This window comes from Anarhichas minor, unplaced genomic scaffold (assembly GCF_050575085.1).
Source record: "Anarhichas minor isolate MPS153535 unplaced genomic scaffold, ASM5057508v1 ptg000010l, whole genome shotgun sequence".
NCBI classification, from domain to species: Eukaryota; Metazoa; Chordata; class Actinopteri; order Perciformes; family Anarhichadidae; genus Anarhichas; species Anarhichas minor.
The window spans coordinates 125,001-150,922 of NW_027466456.1; the positions used below are offsets into that span (position 1 = coordinate 125,001).

Genomic DNA, 25,922 nt, shown 5'->3' on the forward strand with positions numbered 1-25,922 from the left:
ACGCACACATATGAAAGCACGGCAGGAAATAAAGAGAGACGGACAACATGTTAACCGAGGGGTCGAATCTCACAGGAGACCGGGATCTGAGCAGATAGGACGCAGGACACTCAACACACAGCGTGGGATCAGCTTTTGGAGATGAACAGCTGCCAAATGTGGGGTAAGAACACTGTTACATACTTCATCCAGGGACTTAAACCACATGATGAAACACAGGCTTCTGCAGGATTCACAGCGAATACCTTGAATAACTTTGCACATGTCTGTGCGTGTCAGTGTGTGATTACATTTACTGAAATAAGGAAAAGAAGTCCGATGTCTTATTTGTTCTTCTCAAACTTTTTCTAACACGATGACCTGGTTTTATAAACCACCTGCCGACCCGAGGAACCATTAAACGTGTGCCTGAGTTCAATTACAAAGCAGCCAGAGGCCCCGACGGAGGCTGCCATTGTTTAAAGTGGACGCAGACGCTTTCAGAGAAGCCAAAACACAATCTCTTCATTTCATCTGTAAGAAGCTGACCGGCTCCACGTGTTCACTGGGAAAAGTCCTGATGAAAGACGAAACTAAAAGAAAGCTTTACTTTAGAATGAATGTTGACTTATTTCCCTTTTAAAGGTGTAGCTTAAGATTTAACACTACAGGTGCAAATTGTAACTAATATGCAAAAGAAGGCATTATTTTATTAAATATGTGCTCATTTTCATACATTTCCAGAACATAAATGTAAACATTGGATTCATGTTGTTGACATACATTAGTGGAGTCAAAGGTTTTTACAGAGGGAGTTATGGATATCTCTTTGTATCACTCCATGAATCAGAGAGAATACTGTCCACGTTCTCCATGTTTTTATTAATACATTGTTGTAATTGTTGACAATGAATGATATCTGAAAAATGAACTCATAGATATCACCATGAAACTTCACCAGTTCATTGCTGACATTAAGACAGTTATTTTTAGTCACTACGTTTTCTGAAATGTTATGTTTAAATATGCAAATGAGGCATTATGTAATGGTAACTTTTGGTGAATTTAGTAGAAATCTACAGACGTAAACAGACAAAGTATAAAATAAATGTTTTATTTCCTCTAGTCTGACAGAAGACGAGATAGAAAATAGACTAAAATCTCAAATAATCAGTGCATGAAAAACAATGTTGCATGTAAATCCATGTCAGAGCATTTTTCTCACATGCATCAGTGTCCTCATCGTGTTTACATGTTTGTAAAGCGACGACTCTTTCTTTAATAATAGCTGTTTCACCAACGCTGACCTCATCGCTGCAGAGCAGAACTGCCGGGCGGGGTTTCTCCCTCACAGGACCTCACACCGGCTCTGAGGCCAGGTCACTGCCCCTAAAAACATGCCGGATACGCTAACAGCACACAGGCTTGTGTGTGTGTGTGTGTGTGTGTGTGTTTCACAGCAGCTGCACGTGTCCTTCCTGTTTATCTCCTCGTGTTTACTGTCGCGTCAGTACGCACGTCATTTGTCTCTTGTGGCGTGTGTTTAAAAGAAAAGACTTATTAAGATTTATTTTTAAATCCAGATAAAGATGATTACACGTTCTGACAGACAGCCAGAGAGCAGATGTGAAGCTCACATTCTCACACCCATGTGTGCAGAGAACAAACCATTGTATCAATGGAGTCCATAAATCTTCAATTGTCTTTTGCATTTGGCCCAAAACCCCCGAAGAAAAACATCTTGATCACCTTCCATAGATTATATTATGAAATGTTTGATGTCCAACATCTTCAGTTTCTCTCCCTGAAACATAAACGTATAATAATCAAGTCGTTGCTTCATGATTAGATTCCCCTGACAGGAATTTAGCTGGATGTTATGTCATAATTCTGGAATGTTTTTGGGACTTGGAACAGAGACAAAGGTTTGGTTTGAGGTCACATGCAATGAGAGGCGGAACATCAGCCTGTGAGCCACATCTGGCCTCATGCTGCTCTCCATCACAAATTAGATCCACTAATTATTACTAACTATGCTTTTGTTCCGTCTGCGTCCATGACAACACCACTGGAAGTGTTTTACAGCATCATGAAAACTGATAACAGGTTGTGGTCAGAACCTTGTTGAAGAGTCTGGCACCGAGACGCACTGTTTCTGTCTTTTATTCAACATCTTTGAGGAATAAACCCTTTGAGATGTCCTGTCTCGTTTTCAATCGTACAATACACTTAAGCAAAAACAAGAACAAGATAATTAAACGATACCAAAATATGACAAAAATATATATAAATATGAAATAATAAGACAGGTCAAACTCAAACAGAGCATGAAAAAGGATCAACGTCAGTGATAGCATTCCGTAATAAAGACATAATAATAGAGACGTCATTATGAACCAACTGATCCTACAATAAGAAGACACGATGATATGGATGGATGGAATATTTACAGGTAGATTATTATAATCAGAGAGAGCTTTAAACATAAAGACGTTCTTAGCTACTTAGAGGCTGCAGGAACAGGAATATGAAGCTGTACAGATTGTCTCAATTGATAATTTGAGGAGAAAACTACCATCAACTGTTTTAGGTAGTGAGGGAAATTGAAATGTATACATTAAAAAATAAACTGCAGCCAATGCTGCTGTCTTCTTATGGTCTTCTTATTATTTGCTTCTTATCTTTCCCTTTTAAACATCTGCAAAAACAAAACCTCTCTGCTTTTAATTATTGATAAATAATGCTACATATACTATATACAGAAAGATAATCTCCATGTGTGTCCTAAAAGCACAGGAGACGTTCTGTGAACACTGAACGTCTGATTGTTTGTGTTTTCCAGATGTGAAGCTGTGGGCGTTGATGGTGCTGGTGTGTCTCTGCCACTGTGTCTTCGGACAGCTGTTTGACACCAGAGTCAAAGGAGCGCCACGTCTGATCTGCAGCGTCCCCGGGTCACCGGGCCCCGCCGGCAGACCCGGTCCCGGTGGGCCCCCGGGAGCGGATGGGAATGTGGGTATCCCGGGAAGAGATGGCAGAGATGGCAGGAAGGGTGACAGGGGAGAGAAGGGAGACGCAGGTATTTTATGAAACATAAACAGATCCGGCATCAGTTTATGTGCGATAGATAAACACTATAAAGATCTGAGCAAGAGAACAGCTGGCACAGAAAAGAAGTTTCCTTTACTTGACAGCTGGCATGATGAAGTGATGAGTTACATAGAAAAACTTGTTGCCATTAATAGCGTGGTTAGGAAAAGAAGTGTCAGACAAAGTGTGAAGGAATAGAACACACTGCAGACACAGGTGAATAGGGCAAAAAAATGAACTCATAGATATCACAATGAAACTTCACCACTCACATTAAGAGGATTATTTAATGTATTACAAGTTTTCTGAAATGTTAAGTTTAAATATGCAAATGAGGTATTATCTAATGGTAACTTTTGGTGAATTTAGTAGAAATCTACAGACGTAAACAGACAAAGTAGTAAAATAAATGTTTTATTTCCTCGAGTTATGGAAGAAAAATAGATCAAAATCTCACTTTTATTCTGGAGCTTTCCACCATACGCATTACAATAACAGTTCATCCTGGTTGTTCACAGCTTGGTAAAGATTAATTTCCTTTAGAATTATTCAGGAGGTAAAACTGCCATAAGAAATATAAAATATTTGGAAAGCTTATCATCTCCTCCAGCAGAGTTATGGTCGTGATATCATCTGAACCGCAATAAATCTGTTGGTGGTGATAAGTAAACGTCACGTTGTGTTTTCCATTATGTGTGGAAACAGGAATGTCAACACATACCTCCACCTCAACATGACGCCACACAGAACTCGCTTGTGTTTGCACAATCATATCGTGATTCACAGTGTTCCCTGTAGCTCCAGGGTATTCCTTAACTAAATATAACATTGTTTAAATGTGCTGTTCAAATGTCAAGGTGGCGCTAATCCAAGAGTGACTTAATACATCATATGGGTGTGTTTCCTTTGACTGATTCAACGTGTGCAGAACAGACGCTGATTCAAACGACAGATAATTGATGCATTCTATAGATAAGTTGAAGCCCCGCCCCTCTTTTTGGGGGGGAAAAAACATGTACGGATGTCAACGGTGAGAGACAAATAATTGTTTTATCCCGTTTGAATTGTGCCATGAACTACACATAATATGATGTTTGTCGTTTTAAAAGATAATTTTGCACGTCAAGAAAGTCGCATTATGTCATAAAACAAAACAAAAAAAGTATAAGAAAATACGTGAAAGACGACGCACTCAAAAGTAGCTTCAGTGACGTCTCTCTGGGGTCTCACTTTTCTTTCTCTTATCTTATCTCTGGATAAAACACATCAGGGAAGATAACGTTATATTTGTGAGGAACATCGCCAACTTAGCTAGCTAGCTAGCTAGCCAAGGTAACATCGCGTAAGTATGAATCCCACTGCTCTTCTTGGCAAAACCTTTCTGCGTAGCTGGTTTAGACGGAGACTATCGGTTAAGGTCAGACATAGACCTCCAGTAGTCAGGCTCAGTATAGCTCATTGGTCGGGGCGTTTAGGATCTGAAACCAATCAGGTTACTGGTACCTCGGTGAGCGGTGGACGCCTGGCCAATCCCAGCGCTTGAATGCACAGGGCGGGTCTTGCCAAGAAGAGCAGTGGGACTCATAAAAACGTGGTAACGGCCGTATTGGTTTCACACAAACTGAAGCTTTTTTTGACGTGCAAAAATTATCTTTTAAATTTACAAACGTGTGTAATTCATGGCCCAATTCAAACGGGATCATTAAAATAATTATCTCCTGCCGTTGACTCCCACAGATATTTTCTCCAGAAGGACTTCTCTCTATCAGTAACTGCAGAAATGATGACCCCAACATTATTATTTGTTTCCTGTTTCAGGGTTGAAGGGCAGAGTTGGCCCAACGGGAAAGATCGGGGGCCGAGGTGATCGTGGCCCCGCTGGGAAACGAGGCCCCGCAGGAGAGAACGGAGATTTGGGCCCTCCCGGATCTCCCGGCACCGACGGAGAGAAAGGGAACCAGGGCCAAAGAGGGTCACGTGGAACCGCAGGAACCTGCAGGTGTGGCAGCCTGCTGCCTAAATCGGCCTTCTCCGTGGGAATCACCAGCAGCTACCCTGCAGAGAAAACCCCCATCAAGTTCAACAAGGTCCTGTTTGACGAGGGCGGACACTACAACCCGCAGACGGGCAAGTTCATCTGTGCGTACCCGGGGATTTATTATTTCTCCTATGACATCACGCTGGCCAACAAGCACCTGGCCATCGCTCTGGTGCACAACGGGCAGTATCGCATCAAAACCTTCGACGCCAACACGGGGAACCACGACGTGGCGTCTGGGGCCACCGTGATGTCCCTGAACCCAGAGGACGAGGTCTGGCTGGAGATCTTCTTCCACGACCAGAATGGATTATTTACAGACCCGGGCTGGGCTGACAGCTTGTTCTCTGGCTTCCTGCTCTATGCAGACACAAACTACTTCGACACACTGGCAGAGGACTATTCATAAAACACAAACTGCTAATCACTCTTTTGTTTTTTATTACACATGTGGTCAAACTATATTTTTATACAGATGTGTGTACTGCTAGTTATGTTGTTACTATTGAGACCTATCTGCTGATGTGAGATTATATTATATGATAAAGCTTGAATACGTTTCTGATGTATTTGTTGTGGCTGGGAGTTGGATCAATAATAACTTAAATAAACTTTGTTGACTGCTAGAGCTTGTTCTCCTTTACAAAGAGGCTAAACAAAAGCATGTGTGAGATAAAGATATTCCAAATTATAACATGAAAAGTCAAAACATACGTTTTTTATTGGAAATAGTGCCAAAAACAACAGTTAAAGGAGAATATGTGTTTGGCATTGTGCATATGTGGTTTCTCGGACTCGATGACCCGTTACCGTTTTCTTAATAGTTTGATTGACAGCCCGTTGGACGAATGGAAAGAGAGATATGGAGAACGGCAAAAAATATGCTAAGTATCCCAACGTTATAATATTTTATATTTAAGTTGCTTTAAATGACACGTTTAGACCTCAATCTGGAGATGAATGTTTTATCGAGCCAGCTACATTGTTAACCGACTTTCTTCACACTTTAGCTATAAAGTGTGGTTCACACTGGCTACAGACGGCCGGTAGACGATGCTAAAGCTAGTTTACGATTTGGCAGTTAAGGGAAACATAATTTACGTTGTTGTTGTTTTAGCTCCTGTTGAGAAAGTGTGTTAAACAGTTATATAAAGCCTTAACGCTGTCTTAAACCCACTTTCAAATTTGTGAAACCTTTATTCTTATTGTGAAAGTCAAAAAAAGAGAATTTCACTTTTTATTATTTTGTTTCTATCTTTTTGTATTACTTTTTTTTTTAAATATCTAGACCACATTGAACTGAGTCCAGATCAAAAACGAATGCCTAGACTGGTCAAAGATGGACTGGATTAACCCAGAAAATACTTTTAAAACATAACAGTATAAAAAAATGCAAAAAATAAAGATTTCGTATTTTCTTTTTCACATCTAGACCACATTGAACCAGATCAAAAAACACTACACCACATTAAAGAGCCGTTGGCTCTCTCTAGTTTAGGATAGTTCAGTCTTGGTATAGTAGCGGTTTTTGATCTGGACCCGGTCCGATGTGGTCTAGATCGGGAGTTCTCAACTTCTGATTGTTTAAAGAAATTCCATGGACCTCTTGACCAAATCAAAATGAAAGAAAAAAAAAGGTGGAGCTAGCACCCAATCACAAGGATGCGAGGCCGCGTCGAAGCAGCGACTATTAGCCAATCACAGCATAGTAGGGCGGGACTTAACGCGAAAATGTATGATTGAGGCTGGTTTTCAAGGTAGGTTGAGGGGTAGTTTATCTCGTTACTAGGCAGCGGTAACGGCTCTCGTTTACAAACGTTAAGTTCAGTATTGAGAGAGAAATATCGCTCAGAAAATGACAATGTTTTGGGGGGCACGAGCGCAGTGATGCAAACATCGTAGCAAGCTAGCTACGGTTTGTTTATAATACAGACTAACGTTAGCTTAAACTACAACAACAATCCTGTGACTTTCTGCTTTGTCTTCATTGAAAATAAAACTATCCTCGCGACCATGGCGTCCTCAAGGTAACGTAAACATAGTCAGCTGTGTGTTGTCTTTCTTGTATAGTTTATGGTTAGCTAAAACGTTAGCGTCCCCGTCTCTGAGACGCTACTTTTAGCTATCAAAGCTAACGTTAGCACGCACAGTTTTTAATAAAACTCTTTATTTCTGTTCTAGTGACATTCGAGAGAAACTGCGGAAGAAACGACGCGCCCTGCAAGACACGTTGGGGGGAAACAAACACGAGGACGACAGCCAGGTAAAGTTATGACAGGTGAACGTGATATATTGATCTGTTTCTGTGGACTGACAGTAACCGTGTGAGTTCATCCAGAGCCAGAGCTTCAACAAGACCTGGAGGAGTGTCTCACGTTATACACACACGCACACACACACGACAGAAACACACAGATAGAAGAGCTGTTAACGCTTTAGAAAATCTAATTATACTCGATAGGCTCTGGTTCCGTCCACCAAATTGAGTGAGAGGAAGCAGCGAACTGCAATGAAGGTTGGTGTGTGTGTGTGTGTGTGTGTGTGTGTGTGTGTGTTGTAGTTTAGCCTGTAGGCTGTAGCCCTCCTCCTGTGTGTAGTGCTGCTGGCTGCTCAAACACCAAACTCCTTCTCTCTTTCCTCTGCTAATGAAACCTTTTTTTTCCAGCTGTGCTAAAATAACCAGTGTGGATAGAAGTACAGTTTGTATGCTGTTGCTGTTGTGTCTTAGTTGTATGTCTGTGTTGCAGCAGGAACCTCAAAGCAGTGAGGAAGATCCAGGAGAGACGCTGAAACGCACCGTAAGAGCTCAGAGACAGAGGCGGAAGAAAAGGGTACATCTTCCCTTTGCACCCTTTATATGCATTAGCTTCATAGTGCACACTTTTTAAAGCTCCAGCGGGATTCATAATGGTTCCATCTCTTGGCAAATGTCAGCTGCTTGACCGATCTTCAGCCCAGGATGATGATGAGGATGTGGGGGAGATGTCCACCATTCAGCACCGCGGCGAAGACGAGGGATCGGCTGAAAAGGCAGCTGACCCTGTGGTTTTATCAAGACCCCCGACTGGGTCTCTGAGCGGTTAGTGTCCATGATATCATTAAAATACAATATCAGAAGCAGTACCGAAACAGTGCTGTGTGATTTTTATCGTGCAGTATACAGTATATGGATGTTTTAGCACACAAAACTCTGAACAAAATGACCACAATTTCTCAAAATGCACCCATACAACACCTTTACCCAAGTTAAATAACTAAAGAAATTACACTGTCATATCCAAACAGTTGGTGCACCAAAAAGACATGAACCTTATATTACAAAAGGGGGGGATGTAATGTGCCAAGTTTTAGAAAATTGCTAATTTCCACTCATAGTCCTTGAGCAGGTAAGTTAACAATAAAATAGTAATAAGAATTAGACATTACAAGAAGATTAGATGGTAAAAGAGCACAAAATAGGTCCCAACACACACAAGATTAGGCCAAAGAGTACCAAGTACAGTACCAAGGTAGTAAATATTCACCCCAATACTGATTATTACATGTAATTATTGTTTAATGACATGCTTTGTCTTCTAGGTGTCTCCTCACGAATCACTCAAACTCCCGACTCTCATTTGGACAGCTTAGTGACACGTCGCCTGGAAGAGCGACTGAGAGCAGCCAGGGTAAACCCAAATCCTTTTTCTTTTTCACGAACCAGCTTGTAATCGAATTAAAGATAATCAAATATATGGCCTTCCCAAACTGTTTCCAGTCTAAAGGTGAGAGCCTCCAGCAGCAGGAGGCGTCTCTGGAGCCAGCCAGTCGCCTGCAGAGCCTCAGAGACAGAGACACTGTAACCCGGTTTGACCGAGAGGTGAGCGTCGAACAGTCCTCTCACCATGATTGTACCCGGTGCAGTGGAGATGTAACGCCCAGTGTTTCACAGGTTGATCCAGGCAGAGCTGGGAGACACGAGGACCCCCTGGCCCTCAGCAGCAGGGTCAAGTTCAGAGAAGCAGCCAGACGGGTGAGGACGGAGACGAGATCGCAATAATGCTGAGAACAAATCATTTGTGTTTTATTTATCTGTTCATTCTTTGCAGATACAGACAGAAAAGGGCCTGCCGACCACTGAGGAGGCTTACAACTTCTTTACACTGGACTTTGAGCCGGATCCACGAGATGGGACCGAGAAGAAGAGCAAGAAAAGAGACAAACGGAGAAGAACAGCTGAGGAGGACAGAGAGGAAGAAGAAGCTGACGAGCAGGAAGATGCTGAAGAAGATATTCAAGATGAACATGAAGACCAGGTAAGACGCAGACAACAATATTGTAAGAAATGACGTGGTGCATCGCGACTATTTCCACCTTTTCTGTAGATTCCCGACGCCTCATATTCTTTGTCCTGCGGCAGAATGAAGAAGCTCCTCTTGTGCGAGATGAAGAGGACAATTTATTTGTCATTGAACAATCGACACAGGACTTCCTGGAAGTGAAGAAAGCAGAGTACGTCGGGTACCGAAAACTTGTTCAGCAGGAGAGCGAGCTCCTCTTCACGCCGAGTTTTCGAACAGGTATTCTCAAATGTACAAAAGTACCTGATGTTTGTCGGCTTTGATATTCTGCTGAGGATCTTTTACCTGCCTTTTATCTGTCATTGCCACAGCCCCAACCTCCATCAAACTGCCTGAAAACATGAAGCCTCGTTACCTGGAGGACGAGGGTCTGTATGTCGGGGAGAGGCCTCCTGTGTCTCCGATCAATGAGAACATTCTGGAGAACCGCATCTTGAAAATGGAGGAGGTAATTTCAACCAACATGGCAGACAGCTGAACAGAGTCGCAGGCCCTGGAGCCATGAAATCTTTCTGATATATATATATATATATATATTAATTCTTCATTAAGGGAAAGAAGTGGTTTGGTGATGACGGCAGGATCGTGGCTCTGCCCGACCCCATAAAGGAATCATCCACGAGACCCCCTCTCTTCCACATGGAGGAGGACCTGGACCCTGCACTGCAGCCTGTGTACAGGAAGGTCAGACACACTCACTCTCACTTCCATCACTCCATCATTTGGCACATCTAAAGCACCGTGCACATTCACACACTGGAAAGGTGTTCTCTAACCCCTTTGCAATCTTGAGAAAAAGAAAAAAGTCAGTTTGTCATTTGATACAAAGGGACAGGGAGGGAGGGGGCGACTGTTATCGGGGGAAAGAGCAGAGGTGGAGGCTGACACATCTGTGATATCATCTCTACTGACAATATACAGATACATCTAAACTCCATTAAAAGACACACACAAGATGTTACGTTTCCTTCTGAAGAATGTTATCTATCGACAAACACACCAGACTCCATTCACTGAAACACTGATTCTACCTCTCAGGACACAGGAGCTGCTGCTCTCCTGCTGCCTCCATCTGTTACTGAGTTTTAAAGGGTTAATTCAGAATCACTAAAGTCACAATAATCATAAATCAAAAGGTCCCCTTGCTTGTTCAAGTCACTCATGAGGATATTCACTATCATCCCATCAGAAAATACACCACGATCAACTCATTGTGAGTGTTCTGCTCTATCGGTCCATCCCTACTTTAATTCTGGCGTGAAGGACCACAGAAGCAAAACATGACAAATATGGAGACCCTGAAAAAAGCAAACAATGCAGGTGACACAGATGTGTTGTGGTTCTCTGGTTGGGAGTGTTTGAGTGGGAAACCCCCAAAGAACTCTTGTCTTCCCATGTATTTCTTTTTTTTTACTCTGCAGACGGACACAGCTGCCACATTTGATCATCGAGAGAACAGAGCTTCCGTTGTAGTTTAATTGAGTGTTTATCTTACATTGTTGTCACGCATGCCTTTTCATTACAGCGCCTCCCCGACGGTGCTATCAATCTCTGTTTCACGCTTCCTTTAAGCTTGCACACATACTTAGATATGCCCGAGTGAACCGCAAGCACCCACTTTATTTAACTGTGATTATTATTTTCCAGAGCGTTGCATGATGGATGATGTTGTTGTTCTATCCGCTATCGTAGGCGCTAAAGTCCAAGAATGCAAATCTGTATATCGCTGGTGCAGCGGACCCCGAGGGAGACTACCAGCTGGATGTGGACGTCTCTGGGCTGATCTTCTCCCATCACCCACTCTTCAGTCGGGAGCATGTCCTGGGGGCCTGTCTGGCTCAGCTGTACGATCAGTACCTCACCAGGCAGGGTAACAACCTCACAGGACACCTCACTGACAAGGTAAACCATCACCAGACGACTGTGACGGTGACTCTGTGAAAACATCCCTGAATACATGCAGAACATGTTTGGTGTATTATCCAAACAAGCCACCCGTGTACATTGTGTATTTCCTGTGTGCTTTAGTTGAACGGACTGAGGAGTGCACTGCGGAATATACTTGAGATCCACGGCGGGGAGAGCCTCACTCAAGCCATGCAGCAGAGGATATCTGAGTACAGTCTGGAGGTCCGGTGAGTTCCCCTGATTTTCCTGTTCACTCTAGAATCCAAAGTCCCTTCTTAAGAACCATGACGAGGTATTATTCCCTCCGCTGTTTATCTCAGGAACACTCGGCAGCTGCGAGACAGCGAGCAGGAGAAAGACAGGACCCTGCTGAAGAACATCGTTAAGGTGTGGAAGGAGATGAAGGCCCTGAGGGACTTCCAGAAGTTCACCAACACGCCCTACAAGCTCTACCTCAGGAGGTGAATCTCTTTGTGTAGATAATAAGACACTGTCTGGTGCTGCTCTATAGAATCCATAGAACTTTAATAAAATGGGATGTGCAGAGTTGTGCTTCCAGAGGAGACTCTATTGGACTATTAGTATGAGTAGTGATTACGATTATGGCTTCCCACAATTAAATGTAAATGATCAACGGCAACATTGACGTTTAAAATGCGTGCTTAGCTCACGGACAACACATCAAATCCAGCGCCTAGGGGGCTATCAAGATCTTTTGGCTCACTTTTTGGGAGCGGTCATGCCGCTGTGTCGTACGCACACCAGACGGCAACCTCTGGTTCTGCCGAGTGAAGACGATGCTTCATGTGTTAAAGCTGCATTCTCTCTAGTGTCCAGCAGGGGGCGACTCCTCTGGTTGTATAGAAGTCTATGAGAAAATGACTCTACTTCTCTCTTGATTTATTACCTCAGTAAACATGAGTTTATGGCGCACACTCTTCAGCAGCAGTCTGTGAAAAACTTTCCTGAAAGTTGCGGCTGAAGAGTAGAAAAGTAATATGATTACTAAGAAGTATGAAATGAAGTATATTATTAGTTTTGCCCGTCGGCGCTCTGTTGTACTGAATTCAGGTGAAGAAGAACCTTATTTGAAGTCTTATTTCAATGCAAATATTTTTTTACATTAGCAGGAATGTAGCACAGCATGGAAGTGAAAGCAGCGCTCTGTTTATTTAAATGTGAAAGTGGAATAAAGATCCCTAAAATCAATAAATAATTGTACCCCTAACAAATGCTTGCTCGATAATGTGCGTGTCTTCTGCTGATGGTTGTACACTTTTCATTAATGTGTTTTTAAACCACTCTCCAGGGAGAATGTGGACCAGGCGTCGGATGAGCGAGAGCACGAGGATGAAATCTTGACCGAGGTCATGGAGCTGGAGGCAGAGATGGAGGAAGTTTACCAGAGAAAGCTGGCCGAGTACAGGAAACAGCTGGAGGACTGGAAGCTCTGGAGAAGGAAACAGGTAGATCCATGCTGCCTTTAGCTTACTGCACATATATCAGTCCCGTTCTGAAGATAAATGAACTCTTTAAAAACCTCTTGGGTCAGCTGGAATACGCTTCGTGTTCTTTTTAGAGATACGAGGTTCTCACAGGACAGAGACAAACATGATGATCTTATAGAATAACAGGATATAAAGGAGTTATAATTCAACATACATCAACAATGCAGCAGAAACATCAGATATAATAGCAAATCTGTCCATCAATACTGTTACATGAACTACATTTAGCTGATAATACTGACATACTTTTACTCCAGTAAGGTTTTGAATGCAGGTCTTCTACTTGTAGTGGAGTATTTTCACAGTGTGGTATTAGTACTTTTACTGCAGTAAATGATCTGAATACTTCTTCCACCACTGCTGATGAGTAACAATACATTTAAAAGATAATATATCAAGTTTGTTTGCTTATGTTTTACTTTTTTTTTTTAAATGTCTATCTGCTGATAAATATATATATATATATATATATATATATAGATATAGATCTATATCTATATATATATATATATATATATATATAGATATAGATCTATATCTATATATATATATATAGTTACCAGATTGTTCTTAAATAGATCAAAAATCCAGCATCAGTCGCACTACAGTACCTACTGTATTTATTATTTATCTAACTTAGCTCAGTCAGGTGTAGTTGGTCACTTTACCGTGCAAGCAAAATCTGTTCAGTAAAATATGTTTACCTAAAATAAAGAATAATAAATAAATAAAATTCAAATTCTGGTTTAAAAATCAAGACTGTGAATATTCACATACAGTATATATTAACACACACACACACACACACACACATCCTGTGTTCACCGTGTTCAGAAAGCCAAAAAGAAGAAGAGAAAAAAGAAGAAGAAAGGCCAGGCTCAGGATGACACGGAGGAGGATGAAGATGAAGAGCAGGAGGCGAGTGAATCAGAGGGGCCCGCTGAGGAAGGCCCCCAGAAGCCGGAGCCTCCGGAGAAGCCCGAGTTTGACTCTGTGGAGCAGCGGGTCAGAGAGAAAGCCTCCAGGATACGAAGGCAACCCGGAGAGTCCATCCTCATCCCGGATCTGTCTGCATCTGGAAACATCACCGCCACTGAGCTCTGCCCCAGGTACCAGCAGGAAGTTAATATACAAAATACATCCACTCTTCTCACCCACTGGCATGTTTCTGTCCACTTGTTTTGAGGAAAAGTGAGATGGTAAATCTGAGATGAAAGGACTTAAGAGATGAACTGTCTGTTAATGTTTCCTCCTCCCGTAGGCCTGAAATAGCTCGTAGGGAGGACGTTTCACGGCGCTCCCTTTTCATCAAGATCCTCTACAACAACAAAGAAGTCTCCAGAACGGACGGCCGCTCCCTGAACGCTGACTTCAGAGTTCACTTTGGACAGATTTTCTATCTCAAGATACTCAACTGTCCCCAAAGCATCAATCTGCAGGTACAGTAGCAGAAACATCAGCTGGACTGTGTTCTTCACACGGCTGTTCTTTAACGTTCAAAGGTTCTGTTGACGTTTTCCAATGAAGGTTCAAATGTCTGTCGTATTTTATGAGGTCTTCATCCTAAAAAATTGGGATAAATACATTTTTTAAAATTGTGGTAAATGAAATGTAACTCTTGGTGCCGTCAGATTGCTGCTAGACTCCAAACCGCACGGTGAAACACCCACCGGCTCAATGACGTACAAACTGAACCGCTGCACCACTTTAAATACAGACAGAGACTTCAACTATGTGAACACTTGACCATGAAGCTGCTCGCTTTATTTCATGTATAAAATCATTTTGCTTCATATAATATATAAATATCAATCATGACCATCAATCAATCTCCTCGTGTTCTTCTTCTCCCTAATATGTATGAACGGTTGTTTTTTAAAGGCAGAACGACAATTAATATGGACTGAAGCAAATATTTCGTTTGATAAACATGTTGTGAATCTTTTTTTCAATACATTTTGATCACATAAGTCAGAAACGACGCAGCCACCACTGGAATCCTGTTCTACAAATAAGATAATACTAATAGTATTAGTGAAGCCTGATCTGTATCTGACGCTGGGCTGTTTACTGCCTTTAAATACAATAATCATGCAAAAAAACAACAACAATCTGCATCCGAACGTCGATGTTATGAGTGAAGCTTCTTCTCGTGTGTGTGTGTGTGTGTGTGCGTGTGCGTGTGCGTGCATGCGTGCGTGCGTGTGCGTGTGCGTGTGTGCGTGTGCGCGTGTGCGTGCAGGTGTTTGAGGAGATGGGCTCGTCATGCTCCCTCCTGGCTCAGGTGTTTCTTCCGGTTCCAGAGCCCTCAGTGGTGACGGGCATCGTCCCTATCGAGGAATATGAGTTCAGCAGCAACCAGAGAGTGATGTTTGACCACGAGGGCGTTGGAAGCGGTAAATGCCTTCATCTGACACCAGCTCACCCACGAGTACATTCCCGTTTGTACGTTTGTTGGACGGGGCCTTGTCATCCTGTCACTCATCCTCTCTGTACGCCTCTCCAGACGTGCCGCTCTCGTTTGAGGCCGACGGCGGTAACAAACAGACCCTGCTGACCTCCGGGAAGCTGTCCTGCTGTGTTTGTTGGGGGTCCGGGGAGGACGGCGTCCCACTCGCCCCTCCGGCGTCTCAGCATCCTGGCAGCGTACACAGGTAGTGTCACTTAAAGGACAGCTTTAACCCATAATCTAGTTATTTACATCAATGCTTACTGTAGGCCTTTAGATTCAGCAGTGCAGTGGAAGCCAGTGGTTTCAGCTTATGTCAGCAACGTCCTCAGACTTTAAACTTCTTTAGTGTAATCAATCATATTAAACTTTAAGCTCTGTTTGTACATCAGAGGTTATGCAGCGGCAGCAGAAGCACTCTATATTGATTGATGCCTTCAGCAGCTCATGAGAAATGCTGATCTGCAACATTAATAGTGCATTCAACAACAGATTCCATTTGCCAAGCCATAAACATTCCCATGTTTGCTTATTGGTTCTGTTTTTTTCTGATGATGTGGTTCATAAATTAATCTCAAGGCTCATTAATTGTTGATGCAAATCATCAAAACATTCATATCAGAGCGTCCTGTGAAGGATTCTGCAAGTTCAGTGTCATATCACATTGAAATGAGCTGCAGTCAGAGAACTGAGTCTAACAACATCCAGGATCACAGTTCCCACCGTCATGGAAAACCTGGAAGAGTCACGGAATCCGTTAACTCCTGGAAAGTTTTGTTGTTTAGTGAAAGTAATGGTGAGAGTAATCTTCCGTGGATAACCTTCCACGTGAGGCAGCATAGCGTGTATTTATCTTCTGTGTACCGTAGCTTTAATCCCGCACGTTTCTTCATGTTCTCCCTCTATGCCAGCTGCCTAATATTATGTTTCAAGAGATTTTAGATCCGAGCCATGAAGTATTATGTGGTATGTAGGTGACATACTTATGTTGTTGCATTGTTTATCTAATGTAATATAATGTTACATGCACTTTTGTTTTTCCTGATATATGAAAGCCAGACTGATATAAGTGTGTATATAAGTATAACTGTAGCCTGAACTATTTGAAGTGAATGTGGACAGAAACAACGATTAGAGATTGGAAAAGCTTGTTGTTTTACATGAGTAACATTTGGAGTAAAGAATACTATAAAGCTCTGTCTTTTCCTTAAAGGTTGTGAATGATCTGGAAAAGTCAAGGAGAAGTTGTGAAATGTGTGTGAACGTTGCAGTATGCTGAGAAAGTCCTCCGTAATGTAGACACACCTGTGTACTCCTTCACGTCTGTACCTCGTATGTGTAACAAACTACCATATTAATCACTTTACTTCTCTGTGTTGTAGCGGCCTCGGCCGTCTTGATGCGGTCACATTTATTGGGGCTTCTGGTCTGTACGACATGAAAAAAATTGGCGAGTGGGCCACACAGTCACGACTGGACCCCAACGATCCCAAAAACGCCTCCATCATGCAGCTGCTCAAAGTGCGTATGAGAATATAGTTCTGTGCATAAGAAAGAATATCAACGATCCAGGAGACTCCAAATGGAAACATGGCTTCTGTCTCCGTACCTGTGGCTCACCAGGTGGCCAGCAGCGGAGAGGTGACGGCTCCAGACTACTTCCGTCTGGAGCAGCTGCAGGAGGAGTTCAACTTCGTCACCGATGAAGAGTTGGAGAGGTCCAACAGATTTCGGCTGCTCCGTCTCAGGAACCAGGAAGTCGCAGAGTTTCGAAGTTACAAGTGTGTTCCTGCTGTGGAGAGGGAGGTCACTGACAAGGTGTTCCAGGTCAGATCATAAATACTAAAGCATGTATTATACAGCAGAATTGTGTGGACGTGGCAGAATGAGCTCTGTATGACACCAACTCCTTTTTGATTTCAGGAATACGAGAAGAGACTGAAAGAAGGAGAGATAGTCGACACGAAAGAACATCTGGATTCACACAGAGCCTTAGTAGCCAAGTACCTCCAGAAGGTGAGCAGCTTATGGGGTGTAAATGTGTAATATTACCCCCAATAGTTCATTATGTTTATTTAAAGTAAGAGTTATATTTCAAGTTCACGTGATCGTGTTATGATTTGTTGGCTGTAATTGAGCAGACCCACTTCAATGGTCCTGTTGTTTCCCCACAGATCCGAGAGTCGGTCATCAACAGATTTGTTCTTGCCAAACATCACTTCCTTCTGTCTGACCTGGTGATAGAAGAGGAGATCCCAAGCATCGGGTAACTCCCCCATAAACACCACGAACTGATTCATTCGTCTCTCACAGCTCGCTCTCTTCCTTCCTGTGTTGAGCATGTTAGTGTTTTTGCTTTTCTTTCTTGCCAATCACACGATAGTAATTCAAGCTTGTGAGCATGTAGTTATTTGTATTTCTGTATATCCTTCTCTTATTCCTCTTTTCAAAGAGGATTGAAATATGACGCAGCGTGCCAGGCCTTTATACGTCAGCTGATGTGAGAGTGTCTCTTGGCCGGTTTGATCTTGAGCTCAACGCAGCGGATTCTCTGTCCTCTGGAACATGTTGACGTGATAACAGGAACTCCGGAATAATCTTAGTTCAGATTTACACATGATAATGTACAACTGTCGGAGCCTATCACGATGTTGGCTGTTACTTTGCATGTTCTTTTTCATTATCTAAAGTGAATGTTATAAACTCTTCTGTTCCATTTTTTCTGCTATGCATTTTTAACAGTGGTGCAGGCCCTGGGTATGAGTTTCTTTTTGTTCTCCCTCCGTCTGTGTCTCTGTGGCTCCATTTAGTTTGAGCCCTGAATACCAGTTCAGTAGTGACATAGACCCTTCACCGTGGGTAGCAGTCAGTCCCTTCAGCATTCTGCAGTTTGTTTCACCAAAACACTGTTTCAGCAGCTCTCACTGCGTCATCAAGGGTTTTGAAAGTAGAATAATGTTGAGGTAACCGTGAGCTCTACATATTAAGAATAGTATTAGTACTGTGATGATAAAACTGCAGATACCTGGAGGGACTAAGTACCGTTGGTGGTAATAATCCTCTCCCACAGTTAGACATATTTTGATCTCTCAATAAATGATGTGCTTTCCGTCTGTTATCCGTTTTTTAAATGAGCAGTTTGACTAAATACCAGCCGCCGTTTGTTTTGCGACGATCAGGATTCTGGGAATGAACCTTTTCAAGCTGGCTGAACCAAAGCGTCCGCTGAAGCCTCAGAGGAAAGAGAGGAAGAAGGTGACGGCTCAGAATCTGTCCGACGGAGACATTAAGCTGCTCGTCAACATCATGAGGGCCTTCTACATCCCCGTCCGCCGGCCGCAGACCAAGTGAGTGCTCAAAGTCAGAATAGTGTCGAGAGTAATAAGAATTATACGTTTTAGACACGTGACAGAAATCTGTGTCGATGCGTTTTTTTATTTCCAGTAAACCAGGACAGTCTCAGAGTGCCATCCAGGGCAGCGACTGGCTCATCAGCCAGGTACAACACACCTTCACTCTCCTCTACAGCTCATTGGCAGCTTGTGATCCATATTATGTAAGTGTGGGGGTTTTGCGATTGCTGTTCTAGGTACAAGTGAGGCCCTTTGTGGAGGTTTCCTTCCAGCGCACAGTGCTTCAAACAACCACAGCCGATGGACCGAACCCCTGCTGGAACGAGGAGCTGCAGCTACCGTTCAGGTGACAGCCGTGCATCTCATAGCCTGTCTTCTCCTTTTATGATCAATGTTTACGCTGTGTTTTACAGCTACGGACTGCTACTGGTGGCCAATTCCTAATCAGCTTTATCCACTGAAATACCTTTGCAACATTACGACTCTTTTCAGATGTTATTGTGCACTTAAAGGGATAGTAGTGATGTTTAGAAGTGTGGTTGTGTCGTCAGTGTACTACTGGAGAAACAGACAGGAGTCCCAGCACGAGAGCAAAGCAGGAACTGAAGCTGTTATCTATGATCTCTACAAACACACCAGACTCCATTCACTCAAACACTGATTCTACCTCTCAGGACACAGGAGCTGCTGCTCTATATCGGATAGTTAGTTTGTGTTATTGTGACTTTAGTGTTTTAAAGGGTTCATTCAGATTCACTGAAGTCTCACAACAACACAACCTCAGCAACAGATGGAGGCAGCAGGAGAGCAGCAGCTCCTGTGTCCTGAGAGGTAGAATCAGTGTTTGAGTGAATGGAGTCTGGTGTGTTTGTAGAGATCATAGATAACAGCTTGAGTTCCCCTCAGAAAGGTCTGTCTGACAGCAAGGTGAAGAGGTGAAGACATTCTGAATATAGCTTCACTTCAACTGAGAGACATTCTGTTAGAGTCTAACATACGTCCACAGCAGAACATCACTTTGCTCCCGTGCTGGTTCTCCTGTCTGTTTCTATGAACTCATCTACTGTAGTAGAACCCTGACTGTGGAGGAGAACCTCACACACACACACACACACACTACAGAACATCACTGCCGTCTCTTGAACACAGTTCGATAACACTGAACAAACTAGCAGAAACGTAAAACTCTTCTTCTTCTTCTCGTCAGTGCCCCAAATGGCGACTACAGCGCTGCTGCCTTACAATCAGTCAAGGACGAAGTCTTCATCAACATATTCGATGAGGTGGTTTATGAAACCGGATCGGTGAGTAAAACACTCTGTAATTATATCATAACATGTTCCTTGAATTCTTGTTGTATTTGTTGTCTTGTTTCATCATTGAACTCCTTTTGCTCCTCAGAATGACAAAGACAGAGGGAAGTCCATACACACCCGGGTAGAGAAGCACTGGCTGGGCTCCGTCAAGATCCCCTTCAGCACCATCTACTCTCAGTCCAGGGTGAGAGTCCTCGCTGTTGTGTATTTATTACCTCACTAACAGATGAGCACGCCGACCAACTGACCAGCTGACCTGCTGACTGATCATTTCTACTTTATTGACTCCATCGGACAGATTGATGGAACGTTCAAGGTGAATACACCGGCAGTGTTGCTGGGTTACAGTAAGGATCGGAGCCACGGAGCCGACGGCGGTTACGACACCCTGAGGAGCCTGAGCGAGGGAGCCTTCGTCACGCTCTTCATCACCATCGAGCCTCAGCTGGTGCCTGGAGAGTCCGTCCGGGAAAAGGTGAGTTCAAGGATGGATCCTGTCTGTAGTGCAGCTAGTTTGTCTTAGTTCATGTGTGACTTCAAGGATTCAAGGATCATTTATTGTCATGTATGCAACACAGGGATGCACAACGAGATGCAGTTGTTGCCCATTTGCAACACAAGAAACACATCAAAACAAATATAGTACATTCCTTTTATTTGCATCATAAAGAACGCAAACAGCAGCAACAAAAACAACTCTCTGGAGAGAAGAAATGGCCGACATCTTCACGTTAAAAAACTCAACATTGTCCATCAACTATGACTGTGTTTGAGAACCAAGCATCATGACACAGAGTCCTCCTCCTCTGGTCCACCAGAGTCCTCATGGTGTAAACAGAGTCCTGATCTCTGTCCTGCTGTCCACCCGTCTAGTGCAGCTTGATCCTGGACCACGATGGATCCAGGTCTCTGTGAAGATGTGTGTTCTGTCATAGTCCATTAGTGCTCCAGGAACAAACACGAAAAAAAAAAAACAAGACCAAACAATGTGTTGAAATTCATGGGAGCTACCACATGTACCACAACACGTACATGCATCTGTGTCAAATTGGTTATGGGACGTGTTCACAGGCTCTTATAAGTAGCTGGTTATGCATCAGTGTATTCATTTGCTCTTATGTTTGTCCTCCTTTTGTGCTGCGTCTTTGCTTTGCTCTGCTACATAACGCTAGATTAAGGAATTACAGGTAACACTCAAACACTCCCTCCATGCCTGCCATCATTCTTTTAGCGTATGAATTCATCTCCATAGTGCTGAGCTGAATTTCCTCTGCCGTAACCTTTGACCTCTTTGTGCAGTTTGACAGCCAGGAGGATGAGCGTTTGCTGCAGGCCTCAGAGAGGTTTGAGCGGGAGGCGGCGGGGGGCCACCCGGACCGACCATGCATCACCACCGTCACCGACCTCAACGGGAAGACGGTGTTCGTCACGCGGTACATCCGACCTCTCAACCCCCCGCAGGAGTTACTGGACGCGTTCCCCGACAACTCGCAGGAAGCCGCGGTCAGTCACTCGATATTGAAGTGACGGTAGAGATGTAGTGACTGGTTATACGTCTTTCTGGATCAGATTTACTGTCTCTTTTCCTCACACAGGCCCTGGTTGCCAGGTTTGTCTCGCTCGTCCCCTCTCTGCCGGACAGAGTCTCGTTCTCCGGGGCCTGTGACCTGTGGAGCACCTGTGATGTGAGTGAACCCTCTCAGAGCTGTTTGGAAGATTGGAAGAGGAGGGAAGAGACAATCTTACAGGGACTCGTCTTCTTGTTTTTTTTCAGCAATTCCTCACCCTCCTGGCGGGAGACGAAGAAGAACACGCCGTGCTCTTGTGCAACTACTTCCTGTCTATGGGCAAGAAAGCCTGGCTGATTATTGGCACAGCTATACCAGAGGTGTGTGTGTGTGACGCTCATTATAAACAGCATGCACCGACATGGAGCACAGATTTAAAATGTGTTGTTTTTTATGTATTGTTGTTGAGTTGTTTACTTTCATTCTCCAATTGTTTCTAACAAATCTCAAACCAGAAAAATCTGTAATTTAGCCGCGGTAACGGTATGTTTCATTTGGTCCTCTTTCATCTGCCAGAAGCTTTCATAAACTGACTTTTTATCCAGTTTTAAGACAGTTTTTTGATACACTTTAGATCTTTGTGGTTTTTAAGCAGATACAGGATTTTGGTCAGCAGACGTCTGGATCTTTCAGAGAAACAAGACGAGCTAACTTTAGCATCAGCTCGTCTCTCAGTCCCTCCAGGACATCCTGCATCCTCTGAACAGTGCTGGAGAAACACTGATTGTTAACGTGAAGCTGCTTCATGCAGAGTTTTGTTTTGGAGAGGTGGAGACCTCTGTGGTAAAAACCTACTGAACCATGAACACTGAAGGATGAAGACAACAACTCCCATGATCCCACGCTGCTTCACCACGTCAACAAACTCCGTCTTTTGTTTATTGTTTTAAATTGAGACACAGATAATGAAATACTGTGCATTTAAGGAGCTGAAAAGTAATTTATATAAAACATAATGCTGAGATTTTGAGTCGTTCTGCAGCAGCACTAATACTTTTGATGTCTTTATTTTTTAGGGACCCACAGCATACGTCCTGACCCTCGAGCAGAACCGCTACCTGATCTGGAATCCCAGCAGCGGTCAGTACTACGGACAGCACGACACATTCTGCCCTCTGCAAATAGTCGGCTGCCTGGTCAACGCCGACAATGTGAGTAAAGCTACATCAACTATATGACCTCGAATCACCAGCTCATGTGGCATTTTAATTCCTCACTTTTTAAGCATCACTTCCTTTAGATTGCAGCAGATTATTTGAGTAACTTTTTATTCAGGTGTGGTTCAACGTTCAAGAATATATGTCACCGATGTCGATGAGTTTCGACACCACGAAAGCCAGTTTGTGGAAGCCGTTTTTCTCCCAATCCTTCTCTCACCCCGGCCTGTCCAGTGTACAGGTGAGTCTCCAGCATTTATATATAATCTGGATGTTTGTTCGCTGGTATGTTTTTAATTCTCACTAATTCTCTTCAGCCAGAGGAGCTGGTGTATCGGCGCACGGACAAAGCCGCTGCAGCAGAGCTTCAGGACAGGCAAGTCACCCACCGCTTTGTTGAGCTACAGTCTCACACACAGACACACAAACATTTACCGTCCCACTCTCTGTAGAATTGAGAAGATCCTGAAGGAGAAGATCATGGAGTGGCGCCCTCGTCACCCGACCCGCTGGAACCGCTACTGCACCACCACCCTGAAACAGTTCCTGCCCAAACTGGAGCAGAGCGGGGGGCGGGACGTGGCCGAGGGGCAGCGCCACGAGCTGCAAAGCATGCTGGGGGACAACAGGGCAAGTCTGGAACGAGTCACTGAATGATGTCATCAGTCTAACATTTCAATGATAGAATATTCTCCGCTCATTAATGACACATTTAATAAACTCCTCTCATAAATAACTAATAGGATCTTTATTATGTGTTTTAGATTTCAGGGTTCCCCCTGCATCTGCCGTTCTCTGAGATCCGGCCCATCGTGGAGGCGGTGTACAGCACTGGAGTTCACAACGTTCACGCAGCGAATGTGGAGTTCGCCCTGGCCGTGTACGTGCACCCGTACCCTAATAACGTCCTGTCCGTGTGGGTGTACCTGGCCTCGCTCGTGCGCTCATGAGATCGCTGCGCTTCACTGTCTGTTTTTATATAAATGAGCTTTATTTAAAATGACTTTACACACCATTGCCACACTATTGTATATATTTCAAAACGTCTGTACGTTTTGAAATTCAGATTGTGACGTCGATATTAAATAACCCAGAATATGATTATTGTTTCTCTTAAATGATAAAACTCATCAAACCCGACAATCAGGAATGAACAGCCTCACGTGACTGAATGAAATGATGTAAAAATTGTTTCGTCTCTCAGCTCTCTCTCTCTCTCTCTCTCTCTATATATATATATATATATATATATATATATATATATATATATATATATATATATATATATATATATATATATATATATATATATATATATATATATATATATATATATATATATATATATCAGAAAACGAATCAAATATAAAGCTTCACTGTTTACATGTTGAAAAAAATCTCATCAGTCCGATCGGCTGCAGCGTCCAATCACATGACTGATGAACGATGAGGGGGCGTGTCGGCCGTTAAAACACTTCCTGGAAGTCTGTTCTCATGGGTCCTCGCTCATGGCTCCTAAGAGATCCCTCCTCCCTCCTCCATCCTCGCTCTTCAGAGCAGAAATAAGAGCTTTGGGACGGCCGTCAACACAACAACTTCCGGTTCGATCGAGGAGCGAGGAAATGACAATTAAGAGACTTAGGGTACATCCCAAGTCTCTTATTTGGGTACTTCTCAAGTCTCTTAATTGTCATTTCCTCAAATCCGGTTGAACCGGTTTCAACCGGACGCGATTCTCGCTTGAACCGGAAGTTGAAACCGGAACGACGATCATCTCTTGAACTGGAAGTTGGAAATGACAAATAAGAGAGAAAAAGAGTCTATAACATTCATCGGAGGGCAACCTCAGCAGTTGTCACTTGAGAAAACCATCACAGTTATACCCCAAGACCGTTTGAGAGGAGAACTTTGAGGAGAACCTTCAGGCCAAAGAGCTGATATCAGATCAGCCTGACCTCACAATCAGACAGCAGACTAGCAGGAAAGGGAAGCAGTACATGAAGCTTCTCCACTAGCTGAACACCAGACAGGTTTGGCTAGCTGGATGACGTCATGCTAATAACTTATTTAGCTTTTTAAAACAACAGGACAGATCCAGCACGGACAGTTAGGGAGTGAGGGACATGAAGCACCTGCTGAGACATAATATATAGTTATAAATACATCATTATATATATGTGTGTTTTATATTATAGTGAATATTATCATGTGATATATATATTATATGATATACATTATTATATTATACTGAATATTATTATATGATATATATTATATGATATACATTATTATATTATACTGAATATTATTATATGATATATATATTATATGATATACATTATTATATTATACTGAATATTATTATATGATATATATATTATATGATATACATTATTATATTATACAGAATATTATCATATGATATATATATATTATATGATATACATTATTATATTATACAGAATATTATTATATGATATATATATTATTATATTGTACTGAATTCCCTGTTAGGGTGACTAAAATAAGATGTCCTGACGTGTTTATCAAACTTTTATTTACTGCTTTTTTTCATGTTGGAATAAAGGTTAAATATTTAACTGTAAAGTAGTAATGCGTGTTTGATACCTTAATTTTTTTGCATTAAATCATTCTGGGATGTGGCACAGCCCTACCTAGAACATGTTCCACCAGCCGCCACTGATGGAAGCCCTGAGAGGCAAGTGAGAAAAGGGGGAGAGTTCTGCCAGGATAAGTTACTATTTTTCATCTGTGAAAACGTGTGTGTGTGTTTTAGGTATGTTTGTATGAGTGTATGTATATTTGTAACTGATAAAGAAGAGACAGAAGAGAGAGGGACGACTCAGCAAATAATAATGATAAACTAAATACTAATGACGATAATAATAATAAATAGTAATGATAAATAAGTTGCCATCTGTTGATCCCTTTCCATAGACCTTCCAATTTTTGAATTAGAATTTTTTTTTTTAAAGCTTTTCAAAACACATTTGCTGATCTGGGGGCACATATTCCCTCGAATTACAGTGGAATTTAATTTAACATGTTATAAAACACTGATCTCAGATCAGTGTTTTTACTGTGGTCTCATGAGCCGCCATGAGAACGAATCCCGCTGCTTTTATTTCCAAGACCCGCCTTTTGTAGCCAGTTGAGGTGGAAACGATTGGTTCGGGTTAGAAAATATATTCAGAA

The 25,922-nt window shown here is 42.7% G+C and overlaps 2 protein-coding genes across 2 annotated transcripts; both read left to right on the forward strand.

The window, feature by feature from the left end:
- The first annotated feature begins 141 nt into the window (after positions 1-141).
- Positions 142-5,516, forward strand: c1qtnf7 (C1q and TNF related 7). The gene is made up of 3 exons (XM_076088519.1): positions 142-163; positions 2,822-3,058; positions 4,888-5,516. The coding sequence occupies exons 1-3, from the start codon at positions 142-144 to the stop codon at positions 5,514-5,516; spliced, it is 888 nt and encodes a 295-aa protein (XP_075944634.1).
- A 1,358-nt stretch (positions 5,517-6,874) lies between these two features.
- Positions 6,875-23,856, forward strand: cc2d2a (coiled-coil and C2 domain containing 2A). The gene is made up of 38 exons (XM_076087298.1): positions 6,875-7,134; positions 7,289-7,370; positions 7,569-7,622; positions 7,855-7,938; positions 8,042-8,186; positions 8,687-8,775; positions 8,865-8,966; positions 9,039-9,119; positions 9,196-9,402; positions 9,507-9,666; positions 9,759-9,895; positions 10,000-10,131; positions 11,140-11,349; positions 11,476-11,582; positions 11,676-11,816; positions 12,665-12,821; positions 13,698-13,972; positions 14,125-14,302; positions 15,106-15,259; positions 15,370-15,517; positions 16,695-16,833; positions 16,936-17,139; positions 17,236-17,328; positions 17,487-17,578; positions 18,492-18,659; positions 18,757-18,811; positions 18,902-19,011; positions 19,873-19,969; positions 20,067-20,165; positions 20,280-20,456; positions 21,281-21,484; positions 21,577-21,666; positions 21,756-21,869; positions 22,566-22,700; positions 22,825-22,947; positions 23,024-23,082; positions 23,159-23,336; positions 23,471-23,856. The coding sequence occupies exons 1-38, from the start codon at positions 7,121-7,123 to the stop codon at positions 23,654-23,656; spliced, it is 4,980 nt and encodes a 1,659-aa protein (XP_075943413.1). The 5' UTR covers positions 6,875-7,120; the 3' UTR covers positions 23,657-23,856.
- The last annotated feature ends 2,066 nt before the right edge of the window (positions 23,857-25,922 follow it).